Source organism: Phalacrocorax aristotelis, chromosome 15, assembly GCF_949628215.1.
Source record: "Phalacrocorax aristotelis chromosome 15, bGulAri2.1, whole genome shotgun sequence".
Classification (NCBI taxonomy): domain Eukaryota; kingdom Metazoa; phylum Chordata; class Aves; order Suliformes; family Phalacrocoracidae; genus Phalacrocorax; species Phalacrocorax aristotelis.
In genome coordinates this window covers 13,694,428-13,708,553 of record NC_134290.1, presented here as the reverse complement: position 1 = coordinate 13,708,553, position 14,126 = coordinate 13,694,428, and the positions used below count along the sequence as shown (strand labels likewise).

The 14,126-nt window shown below is 44.7% G+C and overlaps 1 protein-coding gene across 16 annotated transcripts in view; it reads right to left on the bottom strand.

The window, feature by feature from the left end:
* Positions 1-13,387, bottom strand: part of EP400 (E1A binding protein p400) — a 50,880-nt gene extending 37,493 nt beyond the window's left edge. For 10 of the 16 annotated variants that reach the window (XR_012663243.1, XR_012663242.1, XM_075110514.1 and 7 more), the window contains exons 1-8: positions 13,233-13,387; positions 10,026-11,380; positions 7,759-7,869; positions 3,846-3,933; positions 3,316-3,423; positions 2,231-2,610; positions 1,681-1,983; positions 685-870 (exon numbers count right to left, since the gene is read on the bottom strand). Coding sequence is in view for 14 of the 16 variants with exons in the window: in XM_075110514.1 (XP_074966615.1) it covers positions 685-870; positions 1,681-1,983; positions 2,231-2,610; positions 3,316-3,423; positions 3,846-3,933; positions 7,759-7,869; positions 10,026-11,348 (2,499 nt within the window). In the remaining 2 variants the exon portion in view is untranslated. The remainder of the gene's footprint in view (positions 1-684; positions 871-1,680; positions 1,984-2,230; positions 2,611-3,315; positions 3,424-3,845; positions 3,934-7,758; positions 7,870-10,025; positions 11,381-13,232) is intronic. The other 6 variants (XM_075110519.1, XM_075110529.1, XM_075110520.1 and 3 more) reach the window with 4 other exon arrangements.
* Positions 13,388-14,126: the final 739 nt, after the last annotated feature.

Below are 14,126 nucleotides of genomic sequence, written 5' to 3'. Positions count from 1 at the left end.
AAACTAATGACCTTCCGTTGCTCTCTTCATTACCCCAAACTGGTCATAAATATATCAGAAGGCGGCACTACATTGCTAGAATCCATAGAAAACCCTTGCTTATTGTAAATAAACAGATTTTACATGTTATCTCACACCTCTCCAATTCTCATTCCATCACTGACTTAATTATTCCCTCTGTGCTGCTCTCTTCCCCTACGGAAACAGTTCTCTACCATGTTTCCCCTGCTGTCCTTAGAACTCCATGGTTTCTCCTTCATCTTTTTCTGAGACTAAGAGAGAAGAATTAGACAGACAACCACATCCAATGGAAGTCATTTACAAAATTCTGTATTTACTCATCACTGAGAGGGAATAACTGATTAATGAGACAGGCACGAGAGCAGTACTTTTAAAATACGACCCAGTCGACATATTGACTGGGTCCCCAAAAAAGCAATTTGATTTCCAGAAGAATAAAATCCACAAAATCCAAAACTATTATTTGCATCCACGATTCTCTAGTCAGTTTAACATGCTGGAATATCCGAGGCTGACAACATGGCTTCTCAGTTAAGTTAAAAATCAGTGCCTTATATTCCCATCACTTCTATCTGTAGAAAAAGAACGTTTAAGTAGCTTTGCTACCCCGCTCATCGATAGCAATGCTAATTGTTCTGAATCAAAACAGTCTTTCTCAAGTACCTTCTTAGCAGTTGCCATCTTCCACTTTCTCTCTTGGGCAAAATCAGTTGCCATCCACTGCATTTCTTCCAGCAAATAATCCCAGTGAGATTTTGGCCTTGGAGCCTCTTGGAGTTTAGGCAGTCGCCTCAGGGACCATAAACCTTCCTTCCTCAGTTCTGCGATTCGCTGATGGATTTGATTTTCCTTAAAAAGAAGTACACAGAGTTACAATGAAGCTGCAGAATGCACCTAAACCAGTAGCCAAATAGAAAAATAGCAATTGCTCCTACTCCAACAAAATAATTGACAGCAAAAAAGGCTGAATAACAGCGTAACACATGCATTACAAAAATCAAGCCTGAACACCGCGTCCATGAAAAATTGACTGGACTAAATTCAACTTATGCGTAAAGAGAATCACAACACTTCAGCCTGTATTCCAAGAGGTACTTTGCTAAATAACAGGATGAAAAAGGTTCGCTGGGCAGCACAAAAAACAAGTTACAAGACACATGTGAACTGCAATCAAATAACCCTCTTTTTTTTTTCATAAATTGAAATTGCAGATGTGTTTATCCAAAGAAAATAAATATAACTTAATATTAATACTGCTGGATTTTGTGGAAAAAAAAAAAAAAAACCCAAAAAAAAAAACCCAAAACAAAAAACCCCCACAAGTTCTCTATGATGGTCCTGTCAAATAAGCAAAGCAACATCTCCAGTTAGCTATAAAAATAAATAAGGCTGCAGTCATCCCGAATGAGTAGATACCATCAATATATAGAAAGAAAAAGAACGCAACAGCAGTACGAATGCCAGCACGCCTTCTCCAACCCCTCTGAATGCCCATAAATGCAAAACTCACTACGTAAAGCAGACTAAAAAAGAAACACCACCAAACACCCCACTCCTCCACAAAACAGCCCATTTTCACAACTCAAACACATCGCTCGTGTTCATGGTTATTTGCGTCGTAACTGTCCATAAGTTTCGGGGAAACCCAAAAAATCTTACCAGCTTTACTTGCTCAGCAAGCTTGTCTTGAGAGTTGTCCTGTGGTAATACTGCTGCATTCTGAGCCGGACTTTGTGTTTTAGGTGCTGCTGCTACTGCTAAGCCTGGGGGTTTTGATGCAATAGGAGACAGGGACTTGTTAGTTGCTGGAGAGGTCCTGTTTGTTTGTACTGGATATGTGGAAGGCGGTGTTGTGCCTGAGAGAGCTGCTGGCACAACGGATGAGGTAGGCGGTAGGGTATTTGCCGTAAGACGCTGAGAAGTCTGAGCAGGATCTGCAGATGGTCGTGTCAGAGTCACAGTCTGCCCAAGAAACACATTTGTTAGTGGATGAGTTTAGGATTTGATGCTTGTCTACACTACAGCAGAAGATAATGCTGACCTTAATTTAATAAAAAACAAACACCTGCATTTTTGTAAGGAAAGGATTTCAGTGTCCAGCGGAATTAAAAAACATTAACGTATTTCATGTATTTTCAGGAAGATAAGGTTCTTGGATTTTACTGGGCGTTGAAACAAGCGTATTTTCACCCCAACAAAGTTCACATACCTGTTGCTGTATTGCAGCTTGTGGCTGCGACACTTGGTTCGGTGTCTGTCCTTGCACGTGGATTGCTGGTGGCACCTGCTGTTGAATCGGTGCTGGGAGTGGAGCGGAGGTCAGGGGTACGCTTTGAGGCTGGATCTTCACCTGAATCTGAGGCTGAGCTGGAGACTCCACTACCTGCGGCTGCTGCTGTGAAAGCTGCAGCGCAGCTGGGAGAGACGTCATGGGGACATTTGCAGGTTGCAGTCTCCCCGGCAGCTGCGGCGGAGGGGTGTGCAGACTTGCTGCGTTCTGCACGGGAGGGCCTTTAGATGGGTCATACTGTTGTTGGCTCTGTTTCTGCCCAGTCAGCTGCACAGTTTGAGGAGTGGGAGGCATTCCACCTACAAAGTGAGAGGAAACACAACATAGATGAAATTAAAACGTCCCATGCTCTTTACCGACACAAAGAGGAAATCAACCGCAAATAGACTAATTTGTTACTTACTTTGCCACAAGACACCATCACTTGAAAATACCACATCACAATCACAAAATAAATCACCGTTACAATGAACGACAAAGTATTTCATGCACGGGATTGCAACTAAAATTTGGAGCACAGCAACTATGAAAAAAACTCATGTCGTTATATGTCTTCTGAATTTCTTATACTTTAAAAAAAAAAGGGACTGGTGAGCTAATGGAATTTAACCTAAAGTGACAGCATCAAGCCTATATTATACTTCGTTCTGAACACAATCACTCTAACACATATTCTAAAGCTTGGCATGACTACGGGATAAAAATTTGTCGTGATGTTGCAAATTAGGAGGTTTCCTTTTCATAAGTCATTGGCTCGGTTCCAGAATTCTCAGGTTAACCATTTTGCATCAGCACCTGTGACGTATTTCCATGCCCACATGCACCTTTGGAGCCCGTCACTCAGCTCCTTAAACAAACCAGGCATTGCATACCAAGTATTAATTTACATGGAGAAGTGCGTGGTGGGACTAGGATCTTGGAAGGCCGGAAGCCCAAGTTTCTAGTCCCATCACTAACATCTCCGTGTTAAATTAATGTGCAATTGGCATGTGGTGACACAGTACCTTGTGCCGTTGGCATTAGCTGTTGAAGAGGAACTCCTGAAGCCACACCCGGGTGCTGAAAAACCATCCCATGACGGCCCACTTCAATTCGTGGTCTCTTAGACGAATCTGTGATATTCAAATTCCATTTATGGCACGGTATAATGGAATGGGTTCAATTTACAAAGCAAACTACTACACATGATTCCAACATCAGCTCAGAAAGCTACGACTGCTAAACATGTGTAGCATTTATGAAGAACATGCTCCAAGGGCAGAGTCCCTCTAAGTCCAAGTTGGCCATCTCCAATCTTCTTAGCCAGAACAATCAACCTAGCGATGTCTCCATGCCTGCCAAATCCAGTCCTATCTATTGTGAGCAGAGCACATGCTTCACACAGCACCATTCACAATAGATAGTCCTAAGGATCTGGCAACTCCCAAGGTGAGGCAAAACTGTATTTCAAGAGTTACAGAACAGCGGGCTCCATTAACTGTTTGGAAAAAAAAAAACCAAAGAACCAAGGTGAAAATCTGTCTGCGGAACATACCTGCTGGTGCAAGTGCCTGCTGTCTCTTAAAAGCTTCAATTTCTATGGTGTTCACAGTCACTGGTACTGGAGTCCCTGTATGCGTTTGCTATTGGAGAAAGAAAACAAATCACAAAAGTTCAATCTGTAGGTAGTCTGACATCAAGATATAACTTACAAACGGATCTAAAGAGGCCGGTCCAGAACAAATAATCCTTGAGAACAGTTTTACGATGCAGCAAATAAGGCTCATTTGATATCTGCTATAAAGCTGTAGATGTCCATAATGGACAGATACCCTTCGCTGAGTTTAAATTTTAAAACAGTAGCTAAACTGATGAAGTTGGTTATATATAACACACGTCTATGTTTTTTAAAAAGTGATACCAAACCCAGGAAAATGGGATATGTGAAAAATAAACTTGCCCAATATTTTTTTTTTTTTGTAATGGAAATTTTCATTAATGCATTACCCTTCATCATTCACAAAATGCTGCAATGAAATCAAAGTGACATATTTATATAGTATATAGCTGCAATAAAAAGCTCACATGGCAAAAATTAAACATTATGACTTCATTAGAAGGGAAATTAAATGAGGAGAGAAAATTTGTGCATAAACTGTATCATAACCAGCAAGGCACAAGAGTAAGACATGAGAGTCAATATGTGTGTGGAAGCGAATCCTTTTCGCTCTGGGTGAAGCATTAGTAACACACACACGAACTCTCATCCTGAAGACAGTTTAAGCTTACTCGAGGCTCTACCACTGCTGCTCTCAGGATAAAGGTCCATTAGAGTGAGCCTTGAAATCCTTCAGGAAAAGCTGCCAAGACTCGGAATAAAAGAATCTCAGCCAAGTTACACAAGTTCCAATTCCAGTTTTTTGGATGCTAGACTTGTAGTTGTTTGCACAGCTGGCAAAATGAGTACCGCAAAGGAACGCCACGAGGAGAAGCACAATATTGCCATACGGCTAATGTGACACCAGAGTTCATCAGAATGTACTAGACATTTTGTCTGATAACGTCACACAACTATGAATTAGCAACCCTGGAAGAGCACTATTGATATTGAGATGCAAAAGAAATCACAGGGGTTTGATTCAGCAGGTTGGAGTTTAGCTTCAGTAGCATTACACAGTGCATGAAACCCTTATTTAAAAATTACTACAATTAATATTGGCAATGATGGCAGAGACTATAACCTAGATATTCCTTTCAGCATCAAACTCGGTTGGCAGACTCACGCAGGATTACTGAAACAAGCAAGTTTGGGTACATAAGGATTTCCATGCCCTCTGGGCCCTCAGCACTACTGGTAAGTAGTTAATGTCTGCCAGCGTCTGTGCAAGCCCAGTTCTTTTCAGTGAGTTTCCAAGTCACGTTTTCAAGGTCTTCTCAATATTTAGCCATGCTATACCCAATATTTTACTATGAAACTTATTATGAGTAAAATAGGGGTCTAAAGAAAGGGCTTAAGAGATTCTATCAGAAAATACAACGACAGAATTTATGTGCGCTTCTATGTCCTGGAAAATGAGCTAATTTAACATTCAAGTTCTCTAAGTGTAATTTGCTGTTGGTGAGAGCCTCTGCCATATCAAAGTACGGTAAGGGTTTGCAAACGTTGTGAAAATTTATTATGACAACAGAGCAAAGACAGCAACTTCCCAAAAGAATCTTCTAGTTTACTCACAGGTCTTTTCTTCTCTGATTTTTCACAGAAATTCTGTCAATGTAAATTAAGCCTAAGGAAGTAAACGCCAGTCTATATTGAAATAAACCATAGCCGTCACTTCATCGAACTGTATTAATAAACATAGCCAACATCACCTAAAGCAACTGGGTTTCAAACACTCCTTTTTGAGCTGAATATATCTCACGCCACTCGGATTCTATCAATAGCTGTGAATTAATGACATTTAATCTCTTTGCTGCCGTGAGGGCATTTGTGGCCGCTCTAGCAATACAGCTATAGCCTTAAGATGCGAATTTTGGCTTTAAGAATCTCTGACTCATGTTCAGCCCTAACAGTCATGGTTCACTGTCGCATCACACTCGATATAGATCAAGTTTTCAGATGTTTTTCTTCTCACAAGGCAGACATGCAGCACATTTCAAGTCCAGTGTCTGGCAGAGCATCATACACTGAGGCGTTCATAGAATTTTCAAAATAAGTCACAAAAACATACCTTCTACAAGGCTACTGGATTAATTAACAAATTCAGCTTACATCCCGTTCACATCAAATGCTTTCAGGGACATCAGTTTAAGAAAGTACGCTCTCCAACCTCTGCTTCAAACGCCGTTTATTTCACCTGCACTCTCACTCTGGATGATTGCATACTCACAGTTTCAGGCTGCATCTCTACTTCAGGATTTTTGAGTGACATTTTCTTAAGAGCATGCCTCCCAGCTGTCTGCATTATCACCACATAATTTAGGCCAGACGCTTCAAAGAGCAAAGCTGTTCTGTCTTTATAAATTGCAGTCACATACCACTAATATTAGACTAAAACTGTCCTAACTTTAATTAAAATAATGTAGTTCCCCGGAGGTCATGATTATGCAGCACACCCACAATAATCATTCTGAGTGCTGCACTTACGCACTCAAATTTGAATGATGCTGCTGATCGGGCCACATTATTTCTCTATAAACAGTTACAAAGGGAAAGACTGATGAAATGATACTTGCTGTTAACAGTTTGCGCTAAAAGGTATTATCACAATTACAGAGTTTTGTACGTTTTTGGCATGTACCTGCTGGTTTCTCCGAAACAGATCTGAAATGGTGTAATACTTTCAAAAGAACTTTATCATTGCTGTAGCTAGAGCTTGATCATTACCCTGATCACTGTAATAAATGACCTGATACAACATTACAGATTTTAAAGAGCTTGGACGAAGCCTACGGAGACTTCCAAGCCATGCAAGCATTGGCCACAACAACGAGCTCTCAGTGCAAGCCCCTTAACTATGCACCTCATCTGTAAAGCATCGCGGTGAAGACCCCGGTTGTTATACACGGGAACACAACCCGTTTTGCGTTTCATTTAACTCTCCATTTTCCAAAATCTAGACGAAGGCAGTGCAGACTGTATGGCTTCCAGGGTACAGCAGTGTAATTCACCCTCTAACACCTGCTATTTAAGTGTATGTGACTGAGCTAAAAGGCAAGTATTTTAGGTGCTGAGGAATTAGGGTATATTACCTCAAGCAATGGTGTCTGGGTAGCACAGATTTGAAGGTAGCTGCATAAAGCCATACTAGACTGAATGTAAAAGTTGCATCATTACTGACCCACAGAAATTTTAACTGTTTATCACATTTATTTCTTTACTTTGTTCAGTAGTCCCTCATGCAAAAAAAAAAAAAAGATATAAAAAAGGATTTATATAATAAAAATAAGCACTTCAGTTTCTTCTTCCCAACATTTATCGCAGAGCTAGTGGAAAGCAGGGAAAAAAAAGCGTCAGAGCATTATTATTGTTGTTCAAAACATTTCAGGGGAGGCAAATCCAAAACCTTCTGTAGCCATACTCAAAACCTTTAACAGATAAGGAAAAAAAAGAAAAGAAATTTAGAAGAAATCCACAATTACAACGCCACAGACAAAAGAATCCATATTATCACTATGCAGAATGCACAAATGAACCAAATGCGTTAGGGAAACAAAAGACAAACAAACCAAAGTGAAAACGTTCAAGCTGAAAGTTAATGAAATAAGCCAGCAACCTGGAGACAAAGATTTAACTTCCTCAAGGCTTCATTAATACCGATGCATTTGAAGATTGCCAAGGGTTGTTTTGTTTTGTTTAGATGATAAGGGATGGGCTCTTGGGAAAATTCTAATTCATCTAAGAAATGTCAAATCTGAATGAAGAAAAAAAATCTGGGATGAAACTACATTTTAGAACCATTGAAAAGTACCTGAAATGGTTGCTGCTGGGATGAAAAAGCAGCAGAAACATTTGGAGGAAGCTGGGTTGCTATAGCGACAGGAGTACCAGTCTGCCCATCCTTTCCTGTCACAACCTTTACCTGAGAGAAATATTTTGGGAAAAAAAAAAGAAGGGAGAATCATTTTCTTTTTAAAAGTTTTTCTTCTTTTTTTTTTTCTCTGTACCGTTCAACACACTCACTTTGTACCGATGGTACCTCACTGAAGAGGGGATTATAACTAAACAACCATCGGTACGGCTCGGTTTGAACGCAGGCTGTTTTCGAAGAGTTCTCTCTCACTTTTAATAGCAGACCACAGCACAGCCTTGACTATTTATAGTGACTTCTCGCCACTGGAAACCTTTTTCTTAAATCCAGTTAACAGAAAAGTGTGTTTTAAATTTAATGATTGCTGCGCCTAACGGACAACAAATTAGCATGACAGACAGTTTGAACTTAGGAGAGCTCCAACATTTATTTAAGCAATGAGCACAGCCACCACTCGCTCTCCCCTCAAACTCCCCAAGTGATCAACCTTTGCAGGCAAGAGGGATGAAGCGCGTTGCTTTAGCAGAAAGTGATAGGGGGGGAGGGGGAAATAAAAGAGAAGACGACGAAAAAATACAAAGAAAGAACATACTCGAAAGATGTCTTAATCTTTCAAAAGGGTTCATCGTTTGGAAACACGTAAAGACTTCTGCTGCTGCACTTTGCAAAATATTCCGGCAGTTAAACAGACAAGCGGCTTGCACGAACACAAGACAATCCATCAAAAGAAGGCAGTGAAGTACAGCAAACTCCCGACCCGAAAGACCCAGGGGCAGAGCCTCAGCTGATGTAAAGCTCCACCGACTTCAGTGAACCTTTACAATTTACACCCGCTAAAGATCTCTCAAAATGAGCGTACTGGCGTTGAAAATACCTGGTATTTCAGCTGACAAACACGCAAGCCAACAAGAACACCTAAACAATTTGACAAAATACAAACCAGGTGAAAAATAAATACTGAAAATCTGTTGTCCATAAATTACAATACCAGGCTAGCTTTTATGTTACTATATACAGAAACAATTCCTCCAAAATTATCAATAACCATCCACAGGTAAAAATAGATTTTCCTAGTCAAGAAGTTTAGACCACAAAACCACGAACAAATTCAACTTCACGTTAAAACTTCCCACAAATTCCAACCGCAGACATGATCAGTAGTGATTCACACCTAAGACAGTCATCAATTTTCACTGAAGACGCTCATTTCTAGCCGGTATTTCAAAGCAGTATGAGTTTCTTTACCTAACAGGTTTGGTTTGGTTCTTTACAAACTGGCCACTATATTCCTATCCACATTTTTACAAATTTTAAACGGCATTTGTGAGTGCCGAGCAACACAGCGGCATCAGCTGTACCGCGCGCAGGCTTGCGGGTGGGTGCTGCGCAGGACGGGCTCGGCCCCCGCAGCTGCGGGGGGGCCGCAGGTCAAGGGCTGCACGCGTAGGTACGAACGCGTGGGGGATGCTGCACGTCTGGCTGGGGCGAGCTTAGTTCAAGTCCTTTGTCATTAATCAGCACTGAATTGAAGTTAGTAATTTTAAACCCTTGCGTAAATAACAAAGTTAACTTCTTACTGTCCAGTCTACAAGCGCTGTTTTTAAATCATTTGGAAAGCAATACATGCACGGAGCTCTAAGGCAGCCTAAGCAACCTGAATCATTGCTACGGACCCAATTACACTATGATTCATGTGCTCTCTGAGAAATTAGATAACTTCAGATCTTTTGTTGGCCACAGCAACAATGAACTTCAGTAACATCTATGGTTAGAAGCCACACGAGTCAAATAAAGGTTAATCTCTTACAACACTTCTTGCTTATACTTTTTTGGTTTGCCTAAGTCTAGTAAGTGAAATTTGATCTATGATCCCTATTCACATTCATTCTGATCGCTTAAAACAGCTTCCACACCAACTGCACCTTCATTCGTGTGTTGGTTTATGGACTAACTAGGACAGCGAAAGCTCCTTTCACCTCTCTGTTCTTCTCTTTTCAAGACAAAACTCTAACGGCACGCTCAAACCACCCCGTCGATCCATGCTACCTTGCAGAACCGCATACTCTCAGACCAACTATTTAAATAAAAATTGCCGTACTTCATTAAGTAAAGATGATTTTTCAGGTACGATCCCATTCTCTAATACTCCAGGTGCCACAACTTCATCTACGATTTTAATCCAAAATGTTAACCAACAGATGCCTTACCTCATCATTGATGACCTCAGATTGTTCTTCCTCTTCTTCCTCCTCCAGATCCAAGTCATTTTGCCTCAGGTACGCTTGCAGTGGAACACAATGTTTCTTCTTAAAAGCTAAGAAGTCCATCATATTCCCTTGAAGATGTTGCAGGAAAAACAGTTCAATCAAACATTCCTTAAAAGTTTCCTTAAGAATTTCCATCTGCTTGTGGTGGTGATCCAAACATTGTTTCCTCATCTGAGCAGTCTCTTGGTTGGCAGGAGGAATCTCCTCCAATTTTTTGGGTTGTTTTTTCACTGTCGTGTTAACTGTAGGAGTAAGAGGAAGACTCGACAGCCCCTGTGGTACAGTGGCCCGTGAAGGACTTGTGGGAGGAGGCGGTGATGTCATTCCAAACGCACCGGGTCCTCCTACTCCTGCTATCAATCCTCCAGAAGTCCTGTCATACCCAATGGGTCTGCCCAGCTGCTGGCCCTGAAGCACTTGCTGCTGCTGCTGCATAAGTTGCCCCTGGATAATATTGCTGATTTGGGGCGGCAAGCTGGTCGTCGTGATGTGGCCTGGACTAGTCAAGGATTGCATATTTGCTCCGCTAGCTACAGGACTCTGAGGACCGAGATGATGAATGGTGCCACCCGACTGAGAGTGAGGCTGTGAAAGCCTGCGTTCCCTCACCGTTGCAGGCGCCCCAGAAGATGGAAGCTGTACTTGCGCGGCAGCGCCTTGGGCAATTTGTGCAATTCCCGGCCCTTCTTGATACACGAAGTGTCCACCGTTGGAAGGACTCAGGCTGATTTGTCTCACAAGCACACTAGCATCTACAAATCCTCTGGTAGGGCTCTGGCTGCACATACCCAAGCCGGGGCCTGGAGTGCCTGCCCGAACGCTTGGCAACGTCTGCACGGGCACAGGGTTAGGCTGTGTAGGGCTCTGAGACTGAACCTGTTGAGGCAGCGGCGACGTAACTTGAATATACGAGGGGGATCCATGCTCGAACCGCCTCTGCTGAGGGCTGAACTGAAAACTCGGTGACGTTGGGTTCGGAATTGGCAACGGGGTAAGCGTGATCTGCTGGTTTCCTGAAGCCACCGGCCCGACGTTTTGCAGCGTGATGTTCACATTCTGCCCAGCTACTGGACTTCGGCTCATTATAAACTGTTGTATTTGGTAACTGGGGGACTGGGGTGCAGATGGACTTGCAGAAGGTGCAAAGGAGGCTGCAGGGGACTGGGGTAAATTTGCCTGTTGCTCTTCTCCCTCACTGCCCGTGAAGGACCTGGACCTCTGGAGCTGGCGCTGGGCATTCTGAGGACCATTACCATGGTGCATTCTCACTGTTCTAGGTTTTTTTACAGTATACTCTAAAGAAATACACAAAAAGAGAAATTCAGGGAAAGTAAAAATATTTCTGTAACTGAAAATATTTAGTTACTATTCGAAAGACTTCCTTACAGTAAGAACTCGGTTATCGTATCTTTGCAGTTACTTAAAATGCTTTACATCATCAGCTTTACATACATCATCCGAAATCCTCATCGCCACAAAAGCTCACTCAAATCCCTCATACATTTCTCTAGCCATCAAAGTGCTGTTGAATAGTTTTGCATATGATACGTTCCTCTTAGTTAGAATTACTTCAAATTTAAAAAAAATTACTTTTTCCCTTTCTGTGGGACTTGGAGGATCAACAGGCTCCAACATCAAAAGTATCTACTCTTTTTTGCGTTCGTTATTCCCAATGTTTCGGTGCTTTTAACACTTAATACCATGTTCCAGAAAACACAAGAGTTGCTTAAAATCTACAGCATGTTTCTTCAACAGCAACTGGAAACATGACAAAAAATGGACAGACTGTTCAACTTTATTGTTCTAGCTGCTGGGAAAAAAAGTGTCATGAAAAACTCACTCCTAAATCATCTAGACGGTTGAAAAAGTGTTGTACTTGACACTTAACTCTGCCTTCTCCTTCCTTCCGAACGCTAACCCCTTAGAGAGATGAAAATTAACCCAAATCTGCATTTCATTTAAAATGCCGTTTATTGAGCCAAGCGATCTGGAATTCCAAAAACGTTCCAGTTTTGTATTTCAGTCATTGACGATAAAAAATTACACTGACATGCACGGACAGGTAGATGCAGCACTGGGCACCACACAGCAGCAGCAGCACAAAAATGAAACCTTCTCTTTTTTTATTTCAAAATCTCGCTCATGTTTTGAAAATGGTTTGGGTATTTCAGGCCAAAGGCACACACAAGCACGCTGTCCTTCCTTCGCCTTTGCTCAAGTCGGTCGCAAGTGGCGACAGGCAGCGGCGGTATCGCCCCCCAGACACCCCGCAAAGGCTCGGGCTGCCCCACTCGCTGCTCAGGCGGGGCAACACGGCGCGGCTCCTGGCTCTCCTGCGCCCGCTGCGGCGGGGTGCTCCCGCCCCGGCGCCGGGGACGCGGCCGGCGCGGCCCCCGGGGGAGCGCTGCCTCCGGAGGCGGCAGGGGCCGCTCGGCAGCGCGGGATCTCGCCGGCCGCGGGGCCCCGGCACCGACCCACCTCTCCGGGCAGGGGCCGTCTCTCTCGCCCCCCGCAGCTCCCGTCTGGGGAGAGCCCTGGGCGGAGCGGGAGGGGAAAAACACATCCCGCTCCTTACAGGCACCTTTTCCAAAAGACTTCATAATACCGCAATACTTCGTGGCATTGTGACTCTTTAATAGTACTGATACCAAATAATTAAGATTCAAACGATATCACCTATCGCCAGTAACAAGGTCTTATTATTTTAATTACCTGTACCTCGCTAACATTTACGGCCCAAGAGAGAACAATTAATTAACAGGCCGATAAGGGAGCGTCACCAGCGGCTGCCGCCGCCGGCCCGCGGAGAAGCGATCGCCTTTTGTGTGCGGACACCGAAGTGTGCGGCGGGCCCGAGCCCACGGAGAGCGCCCGGCCCGGCCCGGCCGTCCCGAGGCTCCCCCCGCCGCGGCCCGCCCGGGAAGCGCCGCCGCCGCCTCCCCCGCTCCCCGCGCCGCGGCGGCGGGACGCGGCCGGCCCTGCCCGCCCCCGGCCCGCGCGGAAGGCCCGTTCCACCGCCCCCCACCCCCGCCGCCAGGAGCGGCGCCGCCGGGCCTGGGGCCCGCAGGGGGGAGGCTGTGAGGAGCGGGGCCCACCGCCACCCCCACCCCCACCCCCCCCCGCCACGGCCCGACGGGCCCCACTTACCGCGGGCGGCGGGGCCGGACTTTCCATTCGCTCCGCGCAGGAAGCGGGGGCGGGGGGCGGCGGGAGCGGCGGCCGCTACCAGCGCCGGCAGGAGACAAACCGCGCCGCCTGCGCTGCGCCCCGCTCCGCTCCCGGCGCCTGCGCCACCGCCCCGCCCGCCCGCGCTCTGCGCCTGCGCCGCCACCAGCGCATGCGCGCCGCGCTCCCGCCCCCCGGCCGGTCTCGCATCCCGCTCCCCCCTCGCTCGCCCCCGCCGTGTGTGGGGACGGGGGCTGGGGGAGAGCGCGCCCACGAACCGGACTCTGGGCCAGGACAGAAAAGTAACGTTTATTGGGTGCATAGAGGGGGGTGGAGGAGGCGTTAGAGGAGTAATTCCTGTCAGGGCAGGGAACGGTGCTGGCCCTTTACTTCCAGATTTAGCGTAAAATCCGCAAAAAGGAGGCACGAGACGCCGCTTACCTGGAGCGCGCGCGATAAAAGCCTCGTACAACGTGAAGGGATAAATGCAGAAGGGAGGAAGAAAAAAACCTACCACTCCTCTTGATTACAATAAAATAGTGCCCCAAACACGTAGGGAATAGTTCAGCAATGAAGAAAATATAACTTCTACCTGCCGGAGAAGGCCAGCGGGCTGTCGCTGCAGGTGCCGCGTGCAGCTGCCCTTCCCCGAGGCCGATTCCTGCAGCGATCGCCCCTGTGCCAAAGGAGTCTCGCCCTGCTCTGAGGATCAGGACGTGGTCCCGGGGACTTTTTGTGACTAAATCTAAAATTTTAGATTAATATTGCTTACTAGTAAAAAGTATAGAGATAAAACTTTGAGGAAAAGAACTGGAAAGAAATGAGCGACCATACAAAAATGACAGTGCTTAAAATTATATTTAATTAAATATAATT